The sequence below is a fragment of the Schistocerca serialis genome, chromosome 1, assembly GCF_023864345.2.
Source record: "Schistocerca serialis cubense isolate TAMUIC-IGC-003099 chromosome 1, iqSchSeri2.2, whole genome shotgun sequence".
NCBI lineage: Eukaryota > Metazoa > Arthropoda > Insecta > Orthoptera > Acrididae > Schistocerca > Schistocerca serialis.
This window is the reverse complement of record NC_064638.1, coordinates 872,562,894-872,588,231: the sequence shown is the minus strand read 5'-3', so window position 1 is coordinate 872,588,231 and position 25,338 is coordinate 872,562,894. Positions and strand designations below refer to the sequence as shown.

At 42.9% G+C, this 25,338-nt stretch overlaps 1 protein-coding gene across 4 annotated transcripts in view; it reads right to left on the bottom strand.

Annotated features, from left to right (window-relative positions):
- Positions 1–25,338, bottom strand: part of LOC126486149 (DDB1- and CUL4-associated factor 6-like) — a 227,199-nt gene that overhangs the window by 113,441 nt on the left and 88,420 nt on the right. For 3 of the 4 annotated variants that reach the window (XM_050108930.1, XM_050108929.1, XM_050108927.1), the window contains exons 8-9: positions 24,531–24,930; positions 13,819–13,934 (exon numbers count right to left, since the gene is read on the bottom strand). In XM_050108930.1, the coding sequence (XP_049964887.1) occupies positions 13,819–13,934; positions 24,531–24,930 (516 nt within the window). The remainder of the gene's footprint in view (positions 1–13,818; positions 13,935–24,530; positions 24,931–25,338) is intronic. The other variant, XM_050108928.1, reaches the window with a different exon arrangement.

Sequence of the window (25,338 nt, the reverse complement as noted above, 5' to 3'; positions counted from 1 at the left end):
GAAACTATAAGTACTGGAAGGTGACATACATATCAGCAAATTTTCGTGTTCTGTTTTTGATAACACAATAAAACGTTGTGTTACAGCTTCTACAATGTTCAATGGACTGATCAGTCATACTTTCCATCTGGGCCTTCAACGTAATCTGTTGGCTGCACAAGACAAAAGTTAAATCAAGGACTTCAGAACTCCAACATATATGTCTAATGAACAGCTCCATTACCAAGGAGAAATACTGAAAATGCCTGTAAAGAACAACAGTCAAGATGACGAGTAGAACAATGCATTAATATTGTGAAATGTAGAACTGTACATTTTATATTGTATGCAGTGAAGATAATGTCAATGTGATTAAAAAGAAATCTGCAAATTTAGTATTTTTTACAGGTAATTCTTTAAAAAGACTTCAATTTACAGCTTTTGAGAGTTAATTACAATACAAAACTATAACATTAGAAATTCAATTTCTTGTCTGACATTCATATTCGTGTAATGGAACATAACCAAAATTATACTATTAAGACATGTTGTTGTTGTGGTCTTCAGTCCTGAGACTGGTTTGATGCAGCTCTCCATGCTAATCTACCCTGTGCAAGCTCCTTCATCTCCCAGTACCTACTGCAGTCTCCCTCTACGATTTTTACCCTCCACACTGCCCTCCAATGCTAAATTTGTGATCCCTTGATGCCTCAGGACATGTCCTACCAACCGATCCCTTCTTCTAGTCAAGTTGTGCCACAAACTTCTCTTCTCCCCAATCCTATTCAATACCTCCTCAATAGTTACGTGATCTACCCACCTAATCTTCAACATTCTTCTGTAGCACCACATTTCGAAAGCTTCTATTGTCTTCTGGTCCAAACTATTTATTGTCCATGTTTCACTTCCATACATGGCTACACTCCATACAAATACTTTCAGAAACGACTTTCTGACACTTAAATCTATACTTGATGTTAACAAATTTATCTTCTTCAGAAATGCTTTCCTTCCCATTGCCAATCTACATTTTATATCCTCTCTACTTCGACCATCATCAGTTATTTTGCTCCCCAAATAGCAAAACTCATTTACTAGTTTAAGTGTCTCATTTCCTAATCTAATTCCCTCAGCATCACCCGACTTAATTTGACTACATTCCATTATCCTCGTTTTGCTTTTGTTGATGTTCATCTTATATCCTCCTTTCAAGACACTATCCATTCCGTTCAACTGCTCTTCCAAGTCCTTTGCTGTCTCTGACAGAATTACGATGTCATCGGCGAACCTCGAAGTTTTTATTTCTTCTCCATGGATTTTAATACTTACTCCGAATTTTTCTTTGGTTTCCTTTACTGCTTGCTCAATATACAGATTGAATAACACCGGGGAGAGGCTACAACCCTGTTTCACTCCCTTCCCAACCACTGCTTCCCTTTCATACCCCTCGACTCTTATAACTGCCATCTGGTTTCTGAGCAAATTGTAAATAGCCTTTCGCTCCCTGTATTTTACCCCTGTCACCTTCAGAATTTGAAAGAGAGTATTCCATTCAACATTGTCAAAAGCTTTCTCTAAGTCTACAAATGCTAGAAACGTAGGTTTGCCTTTCCTTAATCTTTCTTCTAAGATAAGTCGTAAGGTCAGTATTGCGTCACGTGTTCCAACATTTCTACGGAATCCAAACTGATCATCCCTGAGGTTGGCTTCTACCAGTTTTTCCATTCGTCTGTAAATAATTCGCGTTAGTATTTTGCAGCTGTGACTTATTAAACTGATAGCTCAGTAATTTTCACATCTGTCAACACCTGCTTTCTTTGGGATTGGAATTATTATATTCTTCTTGAAGTCTGAGGGTATTTCGCCTGTCTCGTACATCTTACTCACCAGATGGTAGAGTTTTGTCAGGACTGGCTCTCCCAGGGCCGTCAGTAGTTCTAATGGAATGTTGTTTACTCCTGGGGCCTTGTTTCGACTCAAGTCTTTCAGTGCTCTGTTAAACCCTTCACGCAGTATCGTATCTCCCATTTCATCTTCATCTACATCCTCTTCCATTTCCATAATATTGCCCTCAAGTACATCGCCCTTGTATAGACCCTCTATATACTCCTTCCACCTTTCTGCTTTCCCCTCTTTGCTTAGAACTGGGTTTCCATCTGAGCCCTTGATATTCATACAAGTGGCTCTCTTTTCTCCAAAGGTCTCTTTAATTTTCCTGTAGGCTGTATCTATCTTACCCCTAGTGAGATAAGCCTCTGCATCCGTACATTTGTCCTCTAGCCATCCCTGCTTAGCCATTTTGCACTTCCTGTCGATATCATTTTTGATACGTTTGTATTCCTTTTTGCCTGCTTCATTTATTGCATTTTTATATTTTCTCCTTTCATCAATTAAATTCAATATTTCTTCTGTTACCCAAGGATTTCTATTAGCCCTCGCCTTTTTACCTACTTGATCCTCTGCTGCCTTCACTACTTCATCCCTCAGAGCTACCCATTCGTTTTCTACTGTATATCTTTCCCCCATTCCTGTCAATTGTTCCCTTATGCTGTCCCTGAAACTCTGTACAACCGCTGGCTTAGACAGTTTATCCAGGTCCCATCTCCTTAAATTCCCACCTTTTTGCAATTTCTTCAGTTTTAATCTACAGTTCATAACCAATAGATTCTGGTCAGAGTCCACATCTGCCCCTGGAAATGCCCTACAATTTAAAACCTGGTTCCTAAATCTCTGTCTTACCATTATATAATCTATCTGATACCTTTTAGTATCTCCAGGATTCTTCCATGTATACAACCTTCTTTTATGATACTTGAACCAAGTGTTAGCTATGATTAAGTTATGCTCTATTCAAAATTCTAACAGACAGCTTCCTCTTTCATTTCTTAGCCCCAATCCATATTCACCTACTATGTTTCCTTCTCTCCCTTTTCCTACTCTTGAATTCCAGTCACTCATGACTATTAAATTTTCGTCTCCCTTCACTACCTGAATAATTTCTTTTATCTCATCATTAATTTCTTCAATTTCTTCGTCATCTGCAGAGCTAGTTAGCATGTAAACTTGTACTACTGTAGTAGGTATGGGCTTCATGTCTATCTTGGCCACTATAATACGTTCACTATGCTGTTTGTAGTAGCTTACCCGCACTCCTATTTTTTTATTCATTATTAAACCTACTCCTGCATTACCCCTATTTGATTTTGTATTTACAACCCTGTATTCACCTGTCCAGAAGTCTTGTTCCTCCTGCCACCGAACTTCACTAATTCCCACTATATCTAACATTAACCTATCCATTTCCCTTTTTAAATTTTCTAACCTACCTGCCCAATTAAGGGATCTGACATTCCACGCTCCGATCCGTAGAATGCCACTTTTCTTTCTCCTGATAATGACGTCCTCTTGAGTAGTCCCCTCCCGGAGATCCGAATGGGGGACTATTTTACCTCCGGAATATTTTACCCAAGAGGACGCCATCATCATTTAACCATACAGAAAAGCTGCATGCCCTCGGGAAAAATTACGGCTGTAGTTTCCCCTTGCTTTCAGCCGTTCGCAGTACCACAACAGCAAGGCCGTTTTGGTTAATGTTACAAGGCCAGATCAGTCAATCATCCAGACTGTTGCCCCTGCAACTACTGAAAAGGCTGCTGCCCCTTTCAGGAACCACACGTTTGTCTGGCCTCTTAACAGATACCCCTCCGTTGTGGTTGCACCTACGGTACGGCTATCTGTATCATTGAGGCACGCAAGCCTCCCCACCAACGGCAAGGTCCATGGTTCATGGGGGGAGGCATTAAAACATACATTATGTAAACTCAACGACAAAAAAATGACACACCACAAACGAATTACCTGAATGAGATAGAACTTGGTAGATGATGTCCACCTACAGACAAACAAATGATTATAATTTCTGAAAACTTGGATGTTTTTTTGAAGAGGATAAACTTCACAAATTAAATAAGTCAATAACACATTGGTTCACCTCTGCACTTATACAAGCAGTTATTTGGCTTGACACTGATTGACAGAGTTGTTTGATGTCCTCCTGAGGGATATCATCCCAAATTCTGTCCAATTGGCAGATAAGAACATCAAAATCCTGAGGTGGGTGAAGGGCCATGTCCATAATTCTACAAATGTTCTCAATAGGGGAGAGATCTGGAGACTTTGCTGGCTAAGGTAGGGTTTGGCAGGCATGAAGATAAGTAGTAAAAACTCTCATCACAAGCAGACGGGCATTATCTTGCTGAAATACAAGTCCAGGATGGCTTGCCCTGATGTGTGACAAAATGGGATGTAGAACATCTTCGACAAACTGTTGTGTCGTTAGTGTGCCGTGGATGACAACCAAAGGAGTCTTACTATGAAATGAAATGAAACCCTAGGCCATCACTCCTTACTGCCAGGATGTACAGGGGGCAGTATGGTACCCCACCACTGTCTGGGACATCTCCAAACCTGTCTTCACTGGTCATCAGTGCTTAGTTCGAAGTAGGACTCGTCACTGAAGACAATTCCACTGATACCGAAAATTCTCATGACTGAACAAAAAGAAGACTGTGTAAATATTTGGACTGACACTTTGAATACCATTGAAAATGATCCTAATTTCTTGGAAAGAGTGATAAGACATGACAAATCTTGGTTTTTCAGTTATGGTCCAGAAACTACGAGCCAATCCATGAACTAAAAGGGCCAACTTCACCAAGAGCAAATAAATCTCGAATGAGCAAGTCAAGACTTAAAGCATGATGATATTTTTTTTTATATATATATATATATATATATATATTCATGGAATTGTGTATCTTCACTAGTTCCTGAATGTCAAACTATTAATCAACATTACTACCTTGAAGCCCTTGCTCAACTCCCTGAGAAAACAAGGAAGAAATGACCCAAGTCGTGGAATAATAAGTCATGGGTTCTGCATTAAAACAAAGCACCAGCTTGTACCGCACTGTCTGTTAAGAGGTTTCTAGTGACGTACAGCATCCCAGTGTTAGACTACCCCCTTATCTGACTGGCCTAGCACACTATGATATATCTGTTCGCCGAGGTAAATTTGCATTAAAAGGAACAAGACTTCAGTCTGTTGAAGCAATGAAAGAAAAAGAGGCAAGCGTCACCAAGTATCTCAAAGGAAGACTTCCAGTGCTGTTTCTGTAGTAGCCACCAGAAAGATCGCGGGAGGCGCACATTGGCACGGCCCGTCACGGACGGTAGTTGCCGCAAGTAGAGTCCCGTCCACAAGAGGGCACGCGAGAATTCGGACGCGACCTCTGCCGGCATGACAACAACAACAACAACTCCGGCAGCACAGGCCGTGCCCAGTCACTTAACATCGGGCATGCCTAGGTCACAGTCCCGGTCTACGCTAAGTGCAGTGCGACGTAAACGTGAACAGTGTTACTACACAATTGGCGACGAGTAGGGTCGTTCTTTCGCGTGTTGCGTCGTTGTTCCGGTTTCGCAGCTTCTCCACAGCATGGAGGATTTGGTGCGAGGTTTGGTTGCGCAGCAGACGGAACTCATGGCCACCATGAAACAAGTGCTTCCGGCGTTGCTCTCCACGCCGTCTGCTCCGGCGCCATTCCCTCCTCCCTTTCCCCTGTATGACGAGACGGCGGAGGATTGGGACGCACATGAACATCGCCTTCGGCAGCATTTCCAGGCGTTTCATGTTTCCAATGCGGAGGTATGTCGTGCTCTCTTCTTATCTTGGATATCTCCCTCGCTGTATCAAGTTTTGCGGCAGCTAGCGCCGTTGCAGGAACCCTCGTCCTTGTCTTTTGATGCATTGTGTTCATTGCTGTCTTCATATTATCGCCGCCGCACGCATGTTGTGGCGGCTAGGGTCAAGTTCTATCAATGCAAGAAACAGCCCCATCAGTCTTACCGGGCGTGGGCCGCTACCCTGCACGGTCTTAGTCGCAAGTGTCATTTTGTCACGGAGCAGTCGCGCGAGTCGTACACCGACGTTATGGTACGCGACGTCATTGTTCGTTCGGCCCCTGATAGGGAGATCCGGCAACGGGCCCTGCAGTTAGAAAACCCTTCCCTCGAGGAAGTCCTGTCCATTGCTCAATCATATGAAGTCTCTCACGCAGCAGGTCAACAGCTGGAAGCGTGGTGCAACGTCGCGGAGGTTCAGGGTGGCGCGGCCACATCCACTGTGTCAGGGGTGGACGACGTGCGAGCGGTACTATCCGGCCGTTAGGGCCGCTCCCGCACGGCGCGTAAGCAGACTTCTGGCCGCCGGCCCCTGTTGCCGTCCTGTGCGTCGTGCTATATACATCATGATCGGTCAGAGTGCCCCCAGCGTTGGGCCATTTGTCGCAAATGTAATAGAAAAGGTCACATTGCTAAAGTTTGCCGCTCAGCCGCAAAAGAATCGAAGGAAGCGGGTACAGAGGACATGGACATTGACATTCAGGAAGTTTCATCGGGCCAGGCTCCTGACGCATTGGCACGCAAACTCTTTATCGAGGTGTCAGTTCGGTCGCGCCGGTTACAACTGCAAGTCGATATGGGCGCGGCAGTTTCGCTGTTGAATGCACAAACTTATTCCGACCTTGGATCGCCCCCGTTGGCGCCAGTTTACCGGCGTCTACGCGGTTATGGTAAACAGTTCATTCCCCTACTGGGTCAATTCACTACCGACGTGACTTACAAATCAGTCACTCGGCCTATTACTTTTATTGTTGTCAGGGATGCGAGCTCAGCTAACCTTTTTGGCCTGGATGCCTTTCAAGCTTTCAGTTTTTCTATCGCTGACACCATACAGTTGGTCTCCGAAGACGTTCCCTATCAATCATTGGAATCTTTTATCTCCGACTTTCCAGATATTTTTGAGGAGGGCCTAGGGCGCGTTTCAGATTTTGAAGCTCACTTAACGTTGAAGGCGTCGGCTCGCCCGCGTTTTCTACGCGCGAGGCAGATCCCCTTGACTCTCCGCCCTCAGGTAAAGGAAGAGCTAGACCGGCTGACAGCCCTAGGGGTCGTTCTTCCCATTTCTTCCAGTGAGTGTGCTTCGCCCCTCGTTATTGTAAGGAAGCCCTCGGGAAAATTACGTCTTTGTGGCGATTTCAAGGCCACCATTAATTCCCAATTGGTGGTGGACACCTATCCTTTGCCTCGTGCTGATGAATTGTTCTCCTCCGTGGTGGGAGGCCAATATTTTTCGAAAATCGATCTGTCGGAGGCTTATCATCAGATACCACTTGATGAGGACTCCAAACGGTTGGCGGTCGTCAACACCCCATTTGGCCTTTACCAATACCAGCGGTTGGGCTTTGGAATATCCAGTGCCCCGGCGATATTCCAGCGTTATCTTGAGCATGTCACGTCGACTATTCCTCATTGTATTAATTACCTGGATGACATAATTGTCACAGGCCGCAGCACGAAGGAACACTTGCACAACCTTCGCACCCTCTTTCTCAAATTCAGGCCTGTGGGCTTGCGTTGCAACCTGCATAAGTCAACCTTCTTTCAACCATCCATTGAGTATGTGGGCTACACCATCTCTCGGCACGGTATCCAGCCACTAGGAAGTTTGGTCCAAGGTATCGGCAACCTTCCTCGGCCCGCTTTGCTGAAAGAGTTACAAGCTTTTTTTAGGCAAGATAGCCTATTACCACCGGTTCATTCCCAGGGCTTCCACTATAGCCCACCCCCTGTACTGCCTTCTGCACAAGGGTGTTCCTTTTGATTGGTCGCCTGCATGCGAGTGAGCGTTCACCTCGTTGAAGGGCCTCCTCACGTCAGCCCCTTGTTTGGCTACTTTTGATCCCCGTAAGCCGTTGGTCCTGGCTACAGATGCTTCGCAGTATGGGGTGGGGGCGGTCCTGGCCCATCGCAACGCAGATGGTTCCGAGCAACCACTCGCGTTTGCGTCTAAAACGCTTAGTCCCATGCAGGCCCATTACTCCCAGGTGGAAAAAGAGGCTTTGGCCATTGTCTACGCTGTTACCAAGTTTCACCCTTTCTTGTATGGCACGAAGTTTCAGTTAATCACTGGCCATAAGCCGTTAATATCGTTATTTGGCCCCGCCTCTCAGATTCCGGATAGGGCGGCCCACAGACTACAGCGCTGGGCCTTGTTCCTCTCTAAGTACCATTATGGCATTCATTTTCGCCCTACAGGACAGCATGCCAACGCCGACGCTCCTTCCCATCTTCTGGTGGGCCCGGATCCTACGTTCGATCAAGAGAAGATTATGTGTTTTCATTTGGATGTGGCGTCCCGCCAAGCGGTTGATGGCTTCTCGATCACTAGTTCTCGAGTCGCCAGGGAAACGGCAGGTGACCCGGTTCTCCGGCAAGTAGTTCACCTCATTCAGGAGGGGTGGTCATCCCGCCCTCCGGGCCGGGCCTCGGACCCTCTTCGTAATTATTTTCTTCTACGGGACCGCCTCTCGGTCTTGGAAGGCGTTCTCCTTCTGGCTACCGATGATACAGCTCCTCGCGTGGTTGTTTCTGCAAGTTTACGACAGGAGGTCCTCACGTTATTACATGCGGGGCACTGGGGTGTTTCCCATACTAAAACCTTGGCTCGCAGACATGTCTACTGGCCCGGTATTGACAGAGAAATTGAGCACTTGGTGGCCGCCTGTTCCCAGTGTGCGAGCCAACAAGCATCTCCCAGGGCGGCGTTCTCTTCATGGCCGCCGGCAACCCAAGCATGGGAACGTGTTCACATCGATTTTGCGGGCCCGTTTCTCAATGGTTTTTGGCTCATTGTCATTGATGCTTATTCCCGATTCCCATATGTGGTTCGCTGCTCCTCAACCACTTCAGAAGTTGCAATCCAGGCACTAGCAAAAATCTTTTCTGTGGAAGGTCTGCCAATCACCCTGGTCTCGGACAATGGACCACAGTTTATTTCGCAGACCTTCCAGGATTTTTGTAGGCGCTTCGGTATTCGGCACGTTTGCTCTCCCCCCTTCCATCCACAATCAAATGGGGAAGCCGAGTGCATGGTGCGCACATTTAAGACGCAGATGAAAAAGTATGTGCACGAATTTCCTGTGGAGGAAGCATTGACGTTTTTCTTCATGGCATACCGGACCACACCAATGGGAGAACGCAGCGCCGCAGAGCTCCTCCATGGGCGTCAACCTAGGACTCTGCTGCACCTCCTCCGGCCTGGTCCTCGCCAGTCTTCACAAAACGGAGTACCTGGCTTTCCACTGGGTATGTCGGTCTGGGCCCGTGGGTTTGGTCGCAATCCATGTTGGATACCAGTGGTGGTCCTGCGCCGAAATGGCCACCGGCTCTATACCTTGCAGGCGGGGGACCGGGCGGTACGTCGTCACCAAAATCAGCTACGTCCACGTTCGGGCACCCACCCTCCGCCCTCTCGGACACTGGCTTCCCCATTGCCGGCACCTGTGTTGGTTTCGCAGGGGACGTTGCCTCCTCTCCCCGCAGTGCCTCTGCCGCACTGCGATGGTTCTCAGCCTTGGCAGCCTCCAGTAGCTCCAGCACCGGCATCGCCATCGTTCGAGATGCCCCAGTGAGAGCCGGCCCCCCTAGCAGGCCCGGTTTCTCAGGAGGTTGGTTCACCTGTGGTCGTCCCTTCCCCTTCGTCCCCGCCACTGGGTCTTGCCCCTCCCGGGGTGGAACAGGATCCGGAGTTCGACAGCTTGTCGCCCGTTCTGTCCCGGGCTCCGGTTGTGGGACGACGGGGGCCTCTTCGTGTGGGTCACTTCCAGCCGTATTTGAAGGTTCCGGCTCGAGGGTTGGCACATCCCCTCGACTCCGGCCATCCAATGGATGTGGAGGTCATCGCTCCTACCCGACGCTCCACCTTCCGACGCAGTGGATCACAGTGGCTTCACCCCCCGAAGGAGGAGGAGTGTAGTAGCCACCAGAAAGATCGCGGGAGGCGCACATTGGCACGGCTCGTCACGGACGGTAGTTGCCGCAAGTAGAGTCCCGTCCACCAGAGGGCACGCAAGAATTCGGACACGACCTCTGCCGGCGTGACGACAACAACAACAACAACAACAACAACTCCGGCAGCACGGGCCGTGCCCAGTCAGTTAACATCGGGCATGCCTAGGACACAGTCCCGGTCTACGCTAAGTGCTGTGCGACGTAAACGTGAACAGTGTTACTACAGTTTCCATCAATGGAAAATTTACATGGAGTACTGAAGGGAGAGAGGGGCAATTGCTAAGCACTGCCTGGTTCGCTAGTACAGTATATGTCGAGGTATCAAAAAATCTTCCGATTAAAACATGTGAAAATTTAGGCATCAGAAGCCCACTGCCCCCTCCCTCTCTCTCACTGCAAATGCATACAATAACAGGTGTTAAGAGATGATGAAGATGCCACTTCAAAGTTTGGTACTCCCACCATTTAATTTGTTAGATCTAAAAAAGTGATGCTTCCTCGATGATTTCACTTTACAACAATATTACTCATTGTGAATCTGAGCACAGTTAACTAATGTGAAAGTCCTCATCTAAATACTCAGGCTTATGAATCCCTATCATTGTGATCCATTTGCATTCTGGAGACTGACTCATTCTGGTGGAAAAGAAATCTGTGATGTGGACTCATAGTGCCCTGATTACATTACATAGACTGCATTTAGTGGACTTACCAGAGACTTTAAGCCACAACAGATCACAGACGAGTCAACTTCAACCTTCTCAGTATGGCTTTTGTGCCTTTTTCAATTTATTAGCCCAGATACAGCGCTGGCATTTGCATTCTTTCTTATCTTATCCATATACAGACAACTTGTACTTCATTAAACTGCTAAGCCACTGAAAACAAATTATAGGATTGGCATTTCTTTCTTAAGAAAGTCAATTAGACATGAACTACGGAGGAAAGAAGAAACTGAAGAGCAATAAGATATGTGAAACAAAAAGAAGTTGTCGATCAGTTGGTGCTGCTGAGTAATGGTGCTGATGGTTATGATGTCATTCACAGCAGCAACACCATGACAAACTGGGCAATTCTCTTTCAATGGAGACATGGTGCAAACATTCTTGAAAACGTTTAAAAAAAGTATTCAGCAGAAGTTCAAAATTTGCAAATAACACAGGATGTTAAATGTATTAAATAGTTTTTCCCTCAAAGAGGGAAGTTTTTTCCCCTCAGAGAGGGAAGGTTGAAGCTTCAAGTTTCTATTACAGCATGTGGTGATACATATCTCTCCTGAAGAGAGACTGTATCCCTATGACCATATTATCAACAAATGATACTTGCAACTGAGGATTATAAAATAAGCTATCATACATAAAAGTGTATGTATTGTCCAGGGTTGTTATTTTTATTAGGATGTGGTGAGCTCAATCACACAACAACACATCTTCAACATGGATGGTAATCACAGCAACTTCCCACAAGTAAATACCTGCTCAGACCTGGAAACAATTGTGCTGTGGATCGCCGGCTGCCTCGGAGATGGAAATGTGTTCCCAAGTGTAGAAAGAAATAACTGAAGTTCATAAAGAAGAAAGACTCTTTATTAACCTTTGCCATTTTTGCTGATCATGGTTCTGATTCGGATATGATATGTTCAGTCAAGAAAATGTTCATGTAAAAGAGTTAATGTATTTTTCAGAAAGAGACTACGAAAGTTATTAATACTCCCGAAATACTGCACGTTATTTGATGGGGATTAGGAAATGTGGTATAGAAGTTTTTAACAGCAACACAATAACAGAAGGATCAGATGTCTGGGAAGAACCAAAGACCATCATGGTAAAGAACAAAAAGAAGAACTACATTAATATTTCTATGTTAGCACACCACAGGTGTCTGCTTTTATTGACACCTAGTGAGAAATGTTGGAGAAAACTTATGATTTTAAGTTACCATGTATTTACATGGATACATTTTTTCAAGTTTTCTCCCTGTTAAGAGAAACACTGATAGTTGCTAGGTAGTATACATGACGCCAATTTGGAAGTAATTTATGCCAGTGTTTGGTTCCTGTGGATGGGCTAGCCCTGCACACCAGCTGAAGTAAAAATAATTAGTATGCACCTTAAGTATGTTGTTTTAAAATATGCTATATATCAAAGATAGATTAGTTACTGCTCAACCTAAGCCGGGATGGGCTTGAGTATGCATGATGATAAGAGTCCACGCAGGATAGGGTAGCTGATGTGCAGTGACCAATTTTTGTTCAAAGCACTGAGCGAATTCATTCATTTGTTTGGAAGGGGGTGTGGGGGCAACAGTTGATTAGAAGACACTTGTGAGGAATAGAATCAAAAGCCTTCAGGAAATCCAAAACTACGGAATCAATTTGATAACCCCTGTCAATAGCATTCATTACTTCATGAGAATAGAGAGGTAGTAGTGCTTCACAAGAACGATTTTATCTCAATCCCTGCTGACCATTACTCAACAAATTGTTTTCTTCAAGATAATCCACTATGTTATAAAACAGAATATGTTAAAAAACTCTACTGCAAATTGATATTAGTGATATGGGTCTGTAATTCACTGGACTGCTCCTGTTTCCTTTCTTTGGTACTGGTGTGATATGTGCAACTTTCCACTCTTTAGATACAGATCTTCCGATGAATGAGCAGTTGTGTATCATTGTTGTATCAGCTTACTCTGAAAGGAATCTGATTGATATGTAATCTGGACTGGAAGCCTTGCCCTTATTAAGTGATTTAAGCTGCTTTGCTATACTGAGTATATCTACTTTTAAGTTACTCATATTGGAATTTGTTCTAGATTCAAATTCTGGATTATTTTCTTCATCCCCTTTGGTGAACAAGTTTTGGAAAACCATATTTAGTAAATCTGTTTAGTGGCACTGTCATCAGTGACACAATTGGCATTTCCCCAACAGAACATCCTGCAACCCCCATCACTACCTCTCTCCCCATGTGTGTCTTGCCGTCTGCGCAGACAGCCTATTTTGGCATCACTCTCTGCTAGTGACATCAACTAAAAGATGATAGGAACAATTTTACAACAGAGGCTTCATATGTCACACAGAAAATAATGTGGTGGGAGGCTATAGGTCAGCAAACACACAAATTGGCAAAGAACATGAAAGTTTCTAATGGGAGGCTGCAGAAATCAGTACTGGGGTCAGTCAACAGTTACAGTACAAACATTATCAGGATAGAAAATTTTGCAGAAGGATTGCAATGAATCCCGTACAAACTACAACTGGTAAATCAATTACACACAGAAAGGGTTGGTAACAAGTTATAAATTTTATGATTGTTAACAATAAAGGTAGGACTTAATAATAGTGAATTACTGCAAGTGATTAAACGCCATTTAATTTTTTTGAGAGAGTCTAGACATACAATATCTAGATATGGGAATCAAAGAAATATGCTGCTGTCAATAAGATCCAACATGACAGCTGTAATATTAACATGTTCAGTGTCATTCATAAATTATGAGGAATATGTATTTTTCTCTCTACTGAAAGAATTGCCACAGAAACATGCACTGGAAACTACTGGATAATTCTGGCACAGAAAGAAAACAAAGGCTTGATCTTCCAATATGATGGGTTCCCACTATATTGCTCCATAAATGTCAGGAACAATTGGAATTATAGTTGCATCAACTGCACCTAAGAGTCATGCAAAAACGTAGACATTCTCTCTTTGAAAATTTGATAAGATCATGAGATTAACTTAAAAGATGTTGAAAATACATCTCTACAAAATTAACACTCTTTATTTTAATTAAGGAACTGAATCAGTTAATCAATTATATTATTTAAATTTTGCTTGCAGCAATCTTCTTCTTCACACTAACTAAATACTTATTCTAATTACTTTCACATGCAAATGTAAAAAAAAGTCTTAGCATATATTTTACCTGTTGCGGTAGGCGATCTTTCACGTGCAAGTTCATCGCCCACACCTAATGAGATTGTACCACTTGACGAACTTTTGTCAGAGTACACAAGGCGAACAGCAGGTTCAACGCCATGTCTGTAATAAACACACCACAGATGTTTCAATGGCAGTGGAATGTGGAGAACACTAATGTGACAACATACTGTTGCAATAAAACATGCAGGGATAACATTACTTGCCATTCGTATCCACACCATTATGATAAAAAAGAGCATTTATACCAATAGCATGACTCAAGTGTGTAGAAAAGGTTTTGGAGAACTTCCACAATGTTTTACACACACACACACACACACACACACACACACACACACACACACAAGTGCACATGAGAGCTAAGTTAGAGAGTGAGAGTGTATCTGTGTCTTTGTGTGTGTGTGTGTGTGTGTGTGTGTGTGTGTGTGTGTGTGTGTGTGTGTGTGTGCGTGTGTGTGAGAGAGAGAGAGAGAGAGAGAGAGAGTTTTGGTGTGAGAGAGAAATGGCAGGGCAGGAGGTTAACCTTTTGACTGCTTCCTATGAGATTTCAAAGTCACAATCCATATACTGCTTTGTCACACACCTCACCATGCAATGAGTGCTGAATAATTTCAATACACTCACTCACCATAAATATTCTAATGCATTAATGCAGAACCCATTTACAGTGGATAACAATTAGTTCTAATTTTGGTCACCAGCTGCAAATCTGGCACTGTGAATTTACGAAAGACACATAGAAATGTTTCTGTATGTAATGAATTAGGAACGGGATTTGGGCAGAAAAAGTCAAACAAGTGAGAAAGGCACAATGTTAATTTTATTATTGACTGCCACTAACGCAATTTGTTCAATATGGGCACCGGAGATGTTGATGAATGCTGCATCCATAAAATGACATGATCAACAGTTGCTCACAGTGGTTCTCATTGAATCTGAGCAACATATTCCTGTGTACCGGCCTTCGGATCAGGTAGAGACCGAATGTGTGTCTTGTAAATGGGTTCTTTTAGGTATTCCGACGACCAAAAGTCACATGGAAAACCTCGAGATAACACACGCATGGAAGTTTTCACTAATCAAATCTTTCACTGGGTGGGCGACATGAGGTGTTGGCCAAATTTTGCGTGAAAACAGTGATTTCCACAGAGTTCTGCTCTTCCATTGTAGGAATCACATGCTTGTACAAAAAGGTGTCAATAACATGCAGACATCATGGTACACCTGACAGGCTCTCTGGGTGTATTCTCCTTAAAGAAGAATGAACTGAGAATAAATGTGCTTGAGTATCCACACAGCACTGTCACATATGGCCAAGCAGTGGCTCTTTGTGTACAACATATGGTTTATTCACTGCACAGTGTATTCACTGCATTGTGTAGTGTAAAATGTTTCTCATCACTCAACAGAATATTGCCCAGCATATGTCATCAACTTCAGTTCATGCCAGGAATTGAACAGTAAATTCAGAATGTTGCTGGGGATCTTGAGGTCTCAGTTGCTGCACTGTCTGGCTCTTGCACGGGTACCAGTGTAAAATCAATCACAAAACTTTCAATACTGTTGACCATGGGATGGACAATTCTTGTGACACTGCATGTGCACTAGCAATACCCAAGGCACGTGCTCCATGGCCAGTTACAGCAGCAGCAACCTCATCAACAACTTCCACCAGGATAGGACACCTTCTTCTTCCAGGAGCCACATCAAGCTCACCTGTGTTTTTTGACCTTTCAGTCAGTGATACTCTCTCAATGCAGCACTGTCACTTCTGCTGTTCACATAAAACAGTTTCATTAACAAAGCACGGTCTCTTCTCCGTAGCCATACTTTTCTCACACATTGTGGTCAAATGACAGCATGCATGTCACACCATCATACAAACAGCATACAGCACCAGATTTCCATCTGGTGGCCACAACTGTAAATAATTTGTTTTCCAGCATAAATCAGTTTCGCACTAATGAATTAGCATATCTACCAAGCTTCATTGTGATAATTACAGCCCACACTGGTCCTTCATAAGTAGCAGAAATGTAATTGCATGCACATGGTATTTGCAATATCTGCACTATCTACTGTAGTTTTTCATAGCAACATAGTCTGTCAGGAAGCACAAAACACAGAACTAACAGAAACAACAGGATGAATACTGCGATCTCAGTATATTGAAATGCCACATGTTGCATTTATACCCAGGCAGCTGAAACTTTGCACTTGACATATGCATCTCAAGCTGACAGTATAACAGGTTAACAAGAGAAGAACGTGAAGCACGAGCACTAAGCGTGGAACGTGAACCAATCCCTGCAGCACTATCGCAGCTGGTCATAATGTCAAAGTTCCCGCATTGCTGGCTTTATTTGGGCTGAACAAAAAACAATGCATGTTGTAGGTAGATTCTATCAAGTGCTTGCATTGAACTGTGTTTTATTTGCTGTTATTTAGAAAATTCTGATACTCAAAAAAAATTCGTGACAATTCTTTGGGTCAAGGTGTGTCACTAGACAGGGAGGTGATAAAGTTACTACAGAGAGCTCATGAGTCTTACAAGCAAGAGAAAGAATATACATGTATTCATGGACAGCCATCAGTTCCTACCAATAAAGATGTGCAACGAACATCAAAAGTTTGCAAAAGTTTAAAGATGTAGACATGAGCCGTAATGATCCCAAGCCGTCTGGATCACATTATATATTTTTAGCAACTCACAATTCATGGGAAGAAGAAAAAGCAGCCAGACCCTGTCACTGAGATTCTGTCAAAACTGGTGCAACTGGCAGGCATACTTTTGCTTACTACAGTAGGAAAGACTATCCTACAGTAGCAAACTTACTAGTGTCATTAAAAGAAAGTGAACTTTGCAGGAGTGGGAAAACGCTGCTAAATTTGTGCTGGAAAGAAAGACTTCTGTTACAAAACCATTTCTTATATATAGTGTCATTGCTCAATAGTTTACATTTATGAAATGAAACAGAAAACAGTATTGTCTGTTATGTGTATGAACACTGCAGTTGCAACATCACTACTGCAGTATAGGCAACCTAGCTTAATGAAATGCGAACTGTCAAGTGCAATGTTTCACCGGTGCAGGTATAAAGCACACTATAAATTATGGTGAAATCCCTGCAAAAACACCAACATCAAATTGATAATGAAGTTGTATAATGGACAGTGAAATGCCACTCTCAAGCTCAGAGTATATGTTAAGGTGTGCTGACCTCATATCTGACCACAGCTAAATGTTAACAGAGTGTACATCTCGAAACTTCCACAACATTCAATCACACTACAGCCACGTGGGCACTGAACTGCTGTAGCAGAGCCGCACAGTCAAAAGTTTAAGAACAGTCATACAAATCTGAAAGATGTAGATGCACACAGGGAGGTGACTAGTACATACAAAGGGAAAATCAGTGGGGTATAAGCCATTAGGGAAACTGCCAAGAAAATACTAACGGAGATACATGAAGATCCAGAGATAGAAAAAGGGATACGGAAAGGAAGATCTGAATGAGTCAGAATGGTATAAGAAAGTACCAAGGTATGGAGGAAGGAGAGAGGGTAAAAATGGGCAAAGAAACAGTACTCACGCACACTAAGACCACAGGTGCTTCTGAAGCAAAGAACACTTGCTACAAGAAAATCAGAGAAACTGCCAAAGCAATATTTCACTGTCTTCCGAACTTGCATAACATCCTTGTCCATCCCTACGTGGCTAAGGCTTCCAACCCCTACCCAGCAGACCATAATCCCTGCAGAAGACCCAGGTTCAGGAACTGTCCCATACATAAATCTACCACCTCCAACTCTAGTGCTACAGCTACACATTTCCTGCAATGTCAAAGGTAAAGGCCAAATATGAAAGCAGTCAATCAGCTACCAACAGCACAGCAATCATTATACAGTGTTCTATTTGGGTATGACAATGAAATGATTATCCACCAAACTAACAAATGACCAATACCAAACTATGGCCAAGGGTCAATCAAGACAACCCAGTTGTGGAGGTCATTGCTCAGCTACTCAAAATGCATGCAATTTGGATCCCCACCCCTCAACAACAGTTCTATTGGAGTGTATGGAATCATCCTGCAACATACCCTTCATTTCCACAATCCTCCTCACCTCAGTCTCCATTCTCCTGTTAACATCTCATTCTAAAATCCTGCTCCATCTGACGTGTCTGAACTACGATTATCTCAACTGTATCTTCCCAACCTTATCTCTGTTTCTCAATACGGAACCTCCTCCTCTCCCTTAGAGTAATTTCTGTGATTTTCTGGTCAGTCTCTTACTATGGTCTCTATATGTTTGTGTTGGTGTCAGCAACTTCCCTTGTGTGCATGTACATGTTCCACACCATCACAATCCTTCAAAACTTCTTTTTATTACTGCCCCTCCTCTCTCTCTCTCTCTCTCTCTCTCTCTCTCTCTCTCTCTTGCCCATGCCCCATCAATGACCAATGACTCCAATGTACAATACCACCAAGCAAAGTTCATTACTTGCATACTTTTGAGTACTGTCTGACCTGTTATATGCCTTCTGATCAGTAAAAGGCCAGTAGAGTGCAAATTACTCACCACCTACACAGTCTATGGAACTAGGCCAGTATAAGGAGGGATTTCTGGCACAGGATGACCCCATAGCAGAGCAGAAGTAAATATATTGTCTGGTTAATACACAGATGTTCCCTCAGGGAGTTCAATTACAATATGTTAGGTAAAAAAAAAGTCATCAAAAATTTGCTGAATTATTGTATCAGACACTGTCATGTAAATAAATCACTCCATATACACCCACTGCTACCAACATAGACTGCTGACATCAAGCATAGCAGTATCACCATACTAAGTAGTTCAAGCCAAGCATGCACATAACCATTCACAGAATGGAACAAAATCTCGTAACTTGTCAAATACAATACCTCTCTCTACCTCTCAATTACCATGCAATTTGCAAGTGACTTCACTGACAGATTCCTGTGACATGTAGGTGACCCAGTGGGTACCTGCTGGAGTAGTTCATTTATTATGGAGTGGCCATCAACATACTGTTGACACTTTGACCATTATTATAGTGGAGGTCAGTTGCTCTACAGAGCTGCAGCAGCATCAACTGGTTGTATTGGTCCCCGAGTGCTGCACTGCCTGCCTGCCCTTCGTATTTCTTCTGTCACTAATTTGTTTACATATATCATTTCTAACAATTTCAATCTCGGCTCTGGGGCTCTTGAGCAAACTGCAAGAGGTCTCTAACACCCTACAAGTGCAGTCATTTAAGAGACTGGGGCACTTTCTCTCCAAATTCCAAAATCTGTCCATTATTAAAGATTGGAAATATTTTCATTGAGTCATACTAAATTATTAACACTGTCACTAAGTATTATGTAGATGTACACTGTTCCATCAGAGAAATACCATGGCCACACAGCTGAAATTACAGGTCGTAAGAGTGATGGTAATTCAGTAATCGTTCTGTTTAAACTTCAGTAAGGACACGCAAAGTCCACAGACAACTTCTGCACTTGCACCCACTCTCCATCATCACTGGATGTTTAATTAACAGGGAAGAGCTACTCAATCAATACCTAACTCTTACCACAAATTTTATTGCCAGATGCAGCAATACTGCCACAAAATATTTAATTTCTTCAATACTGATTGACACTCCCCCTCTAACTCCTGCGAAGTAGCAGTTTGAAATGTGCGTCGATGTATTCCTACATTACAGATACCAACCATTTCTTAGATCGTCTGAAATCTGTGTCCGTCCACAACACACTTTGCATTTCAGCATTGATGCCACCTCTGTCTATACCAACATCCCCCACGTACATGGTCTGTCTGCTGATGAACATTTCCTTAGTCAACACCCACCCGATTCCAAACCCATGACATCCTTCTTGCTCACCTTAATCAACTTCACACTTACCAAAAATTACTTCACCTTTGAGGGACAGACATACAAACAGATCAGGGGTACGGCCATGGGAACCAGGATGGCTCCTTCCTTTGCCAACCTTTTCATGGGTCACTTGGAGAGGGCTTTCCTGGGATCCATTAGCCTTTATCCCCTGATTTAGTTTAGATACATTGATGACAGCTTTGCCATATGAACTCATGGTGAGGATGACTTGTTAAAATTCCTGGAATTTATAAATACCTTCTCCCAAATAAATTTCACACGGTCTTATTGCAAATCCCATGCCACTTTCCTTCATGTTGATCTCATTTTCAGGAAAGGCCAGCTACACTCCTCTGTCCACATTAAACCTACTAATAAACAATAGCAGTTACATTTTGATAGCTGCCATCTTTTCCATGTTAGATGTTCCCTTCCAAACAGCCTTTGCATTTGAGGCAAACATATCTGTTCGGATGCAGACTCTTTACAGCAACACACAACCAGTCTCACATCAGCCTTCACTGGACGTAATTACCCCACCAGCCTTCTTCAGAAGCAGATTTTCTAGGCCATCACATCCAATTCTGGTACTGCTGATCCCTTCAAAACACAACTTCACAGTATGCCACTTGTAACTCAGTATTATCCTGGTCTTGAACTTATTAATCAGCTACGTCAACAAGGCCATGATTTCCTAAAATAATGCCCTGAAATGAGATACATTCTGTCTGAGATGTTGCCCACCACAACAGAATAGCTTTTTGTCATCCTCCCAATATCCGCAACATCCTTGTCAGACCCCATGCTCCTTCTGTACCCATCTCACTACTCTATGGCTCTGACCCCTGTGACCATCCCTGCTACAAGACTTGCCCCATGCACCCTCCTACCACCACTTATTCCAGCCCTGTAACTGGCAAAACATATACTATCAAAGGGAGAGCCACATTTGAAACAACACATCATGTACCACCTGTTATGTGAACAAAGTTCGGCCTTTTACATCGGACCCAGTTATCGGTCTGTATGAATGGGCACAGGAAGAGAGTGTATAGTGGCAACACATGCTCTACAACGTGACAGTCATGACCTCGGTGCCTGTTTCACCACACACACCATCTGGATTCTTCCCCCGAGACACCAGTTTCTTGGAACTTCACAGGTGGGAACTTGCACTACATGTCCTTGGTTCTTGCCATCCACCTGGCCTTAATTTACATTAATTCCTTCCATCTCAGCATTTCTTCACAGTAACTATTCCTTTCTTCACTCCATTTTAATTTTCTAAATCTCTTATTTTCTGATCTGTCTATTTTTCGCCTTCCTCCCTCCCATCTCTCTTACACACAATGCACTTAGCTCTTCACTCTTATTAACTCATGCACAATGTTTTATTAGTAATCTCTGTCTTACTTATTATCCTGTCTTCCACCTTTAAGCTCTCAAGTTTTCAAATCTCATCCAGTGCAGTTCCCAACACTCAGTCTCTCCTTCTCATCCTATCCGGTAAGTCTTCCCTGACCTGAGGTTCTGGGTGACGTTTCTGAACTGTGCCCTGTTTGCTAAACCTTTCCAGTCCTTCTCCTTCACCCTTCCCTTTCAACTCTTCTCCAAAAGCTTGTAAAAGTTAAACCTTTTTGTGTTTTTGTTCTCCTGTTGCCACTTGGTGAGTAGATTTTTTATCTATGCATTTATGACGTATTTGTGAAGATAGACTATAGTAACATCTACCACCACCAGACGGTGTTGCCGCTTCCCACAGGTGGCACACTGTAACAGCACTTCTTCTGGCTTGCAAGTACACTGGTGAACATCTATAACACAACACGGAAGCAGACAAGCACGAGCAACAGTGGACAGTTTCTCTGGGGGGAATGAATAACTGCCTCACATATCTGCAAGAGGTTAGTAGTCATATGTAGGGAAACAGCACCAAGTCACAGATCTGTGTTTTGTTGGGTCTCAGATTTCAGGGATGGTAGTGGCTGCTGAAAACAGCAAGAGCACTGGGCGTCCAGCAACTGCACACAAACCAAACAATGTCCAGCGTGTCAATAATTTCATAATAGGAGACATCCAAATCACATTTGATAAACAAGAGAAGGCAACAGGTCTATCATGGGGAATCCTCCACATTGTCATCCATGATGATTTGAAGATGAAGAAGGTGATCACACAATGGGTGCCCCATTCCCTCAAAACTGCACAGAGACAGAAGCGTGTGGAGATATGCCAACAGCTGGTGTAGTGCAGATTCAGCTGAGTTCCTTGACTACCTGTTCACCATCAGCGAATTATGGTTCTTCCATCAGACTTCAGAAAAGAAATGCCGGTCTCTGTCATGGTCACAGCTATTCATACAGAAACAAATGGCGACTATGTTCTGGGATAAGAAAGGGATAATTCTGGCAGACTGGCTTCCTCCCACTACAACTCTCATCAGTGATCGGTACTGCAGTCCACTGCAGTGACTCTGTCACCGCATTCAACACCACCACCACGGAAAAAAGAGCTGTGGCATTCTGGTCCAATACAACAACATGCGGCCACTTGCCAGTTGCCATACCATTGCCACTGTGCAAGACCTATGGTTTAGTGCACTGTCACATCCTCCATATTAGCTGGATCTGTCTCCTAGTGACTATGCCCTATTCGACACAATGAAAGAGATCATGTGGTAAGAAGATCACTATAGACAATGAACTTCATGCAGTTGTCCACCAGTGGTGACAGGATAAGGTATACGTTTGTTCCGTAAATGGTTCCTGTGAGCACAAAAATTTGTAGAGCCAATCATCTGTGACTGTCTCAAGTAATATTTTTGAAGAGTATAACAACAATGGAAATTCCTTTTCAGAATAGTACATAAAATAAGGAAAAGGCAACCAGTCAACTATAGCTGACTGATGGGTTGTGTGTAGAAAAAAAGCAACAAAAAAACTGTTCAGTCCAGCTTTTCAGCTCTTGCTCTTTCTTTAGCTAAAGTACACACATTCACAAGCACAACCACATTGATGCCCAAACACACACTCCTGCGGTGAGACAGCATGTGTGTACTTCTCCTGCTGGAGAAAGAGCAAGAGGTCAAAAGCTAGTGTGAATGCTGTTCTCGGTGGTGTGTTTCTACGCACTAAACATCAGTTCACTATACATGATTGGTTTCCTTTCTCTTATTTTATGTAGTTTTTGAGTGATATATTGCCCTAAATATGTAGAATTCCATAATAAATGAAATTTCAAACAGCGACCTGGCAGAAATCGTACTGTATCCATCAAAGTTATTTAACAATTCCGTAACAATGATGACATTAGAAACACGCTATTAAACAATCATGGTTTTTTCCTTAGCTAAAGAGTTGCTTTTGCCATGTTGAACTACTGTACAGAACTGTGGCAATTATGATATAATACTAATCATTGTAACAATATTATGAAAAGGAAAGTTGCTACTCACCATATAGCGGAGATGCTGAGTAGCAACTTTCCTTTTCATAAAATTGTTACATTCCATCCTGGATTTTCCATTCTTTGATTTGCCATTATGTGTGAACTCTGGGCAAAGGTGAGTCATTTATATCTTAGGACAGCAGAAAGAGGAGATTGTTAAAGGTGAGTCATTTATATCTTAGGACAGCAGAAAGAGGAGATTGTTTTATATCATTTGTACATGATGTTTATCAAGTCTGTGAGGAACACAGTTGCCCAGTTTCTTGGCCCTTAAGAGATGCCAAAAACCTGTGCTTCATTTGTTCCTTAGTTTAGTGTAGATCAGAGAGGATTTTTTAATTGATACACACAAACACAATCTGCTACCATGAATTACATCATAGAATTCCTTCTCTCTTTCAGCCCCCACCACTCCCCCTCCGCTCCTACTCAACTGCAAAGTGGTAAATTTGAAATTTGTAGATGTATAGCTCTCACACAGAGATTTCAGAAATGTTAGACATTTCTGTGGCCATTCATGTAGGTGGTGTTCCATCTTCTTGATTTAAAATAAATAAAGGTATATTGCCAAATTGCTTCAGACATAGTCACAAGCTGATAAAAACAGTACTCTTAAAATGGAAAACAGTAATATTAAAATGGCTGATGCACGTAATTATTGGAGATAAAGTATAACAATTGCTATCTCACACATAAAAAATGGATTATATTAAAGTGTATTGTACGAGTTCTCTAAGAAAGATCTTTGCACATGGAAGGTAGGAATGAAGCATGGCAGAGTGAAGCTCCAAGTGTAACTGAGAGGCATTCTCTTCTGATTCAATTGATAGTGTTATCTATGAAAAGCAAATATCTCATGTTTGAGACTTTTATACAACACAATGTTTTAATCCATCAGACACCACAAACTCTGCATCAAATTGAAAGTTTCACTCTAAATGGATGCTTAGTTTTAAAAATGAATCTAACAGCAAGAGGAGATGCCACCGAATTCGGGTAACATTTCTGAAGATTCCACAAAATATGACTCCTATATCTTTCAATTAATTTTCAGATCACTACTTGTCTGTTTTCTCTTAAGTTTTAGTCCTTTACATAAAAAAAATTCCAACAAGAAATATAGTAATGATAATTACCAAGCAACAAAATGTGACAGCACTGTCAGTAATATGTTAAATTTGAATCCACTTGGCACAGATTTATGGTCACCTTTTATGGCAGGAGTAGAACACCTTTCACCAATTAAATGCTTTTACAGTTCTTTAGTCTTTGACTAATACTTTCTCGGTAAAGCAATTACAATAAGAAAACAAAATATCTGTTACTAAAGTATTATGTACCTCTCTATGAAGCCATCTCTCATACATGTTAGCTGATCTTGTAAGTTGCTGATCTTATTCTGTAGAAGAGCTGCATCTGGAGCTTCTTCAGATGAAGTGCTGTCACTGGGCTGTGGCTCTTCAGTTTCTGCTGGTGTCGCAGCAGAGCTGCTGCCTTCTTGTCCTGACGGAGTGGGTGATGTGGCACCAGCAGCAGAGCTGGAATCAGGCTGTGCTGGATCAAGAGAGAGTGCCGAGAAGCGCCGTTCAGCAGGCTCTCCAGCTCCACCCTCCAACGAGTCTTCACCACCACCACTCAGAGCAGCCCGCGTTGCAGGGTCATTGAGCATGCGTGACAGGACATCTGTCATCCGCTGCATTAAAGTTGCATGGAGTGTTGGGCGTGCCTGTGCTACTTCTGCTAAGTATGAAAAACACAAGCATTACATAAGTATATTATTCTTAAAGTGAGAACTAAAAATTGAATACCTGCTTCAGTTACAAGAGCTGTACTGGAGACATATATACTGCACAACTAATAGTTTAAAGAAGTAAAAATCCATAGTCTTTATAAAAATTTCGAGCATGATAAGTATCACTTATGGCTAGAGAAAGAGGAGGAGAAGATAGAATTAGTTTGGGTGCATGGCATCCAGGTCTTTAGCGCCTGTATGTAAATCAAGAGACAAGTCTGGTTAAAAATGATAGAATCATGCAAAGAAAACTGAGACTGGATTACTTTCTTGGAAACAACTGTAACAGATTCTACCTGCTTACAAAGATTGACAATCACCATCCTTTCCAGAATGAATTTTCACTGTGCAGAAAT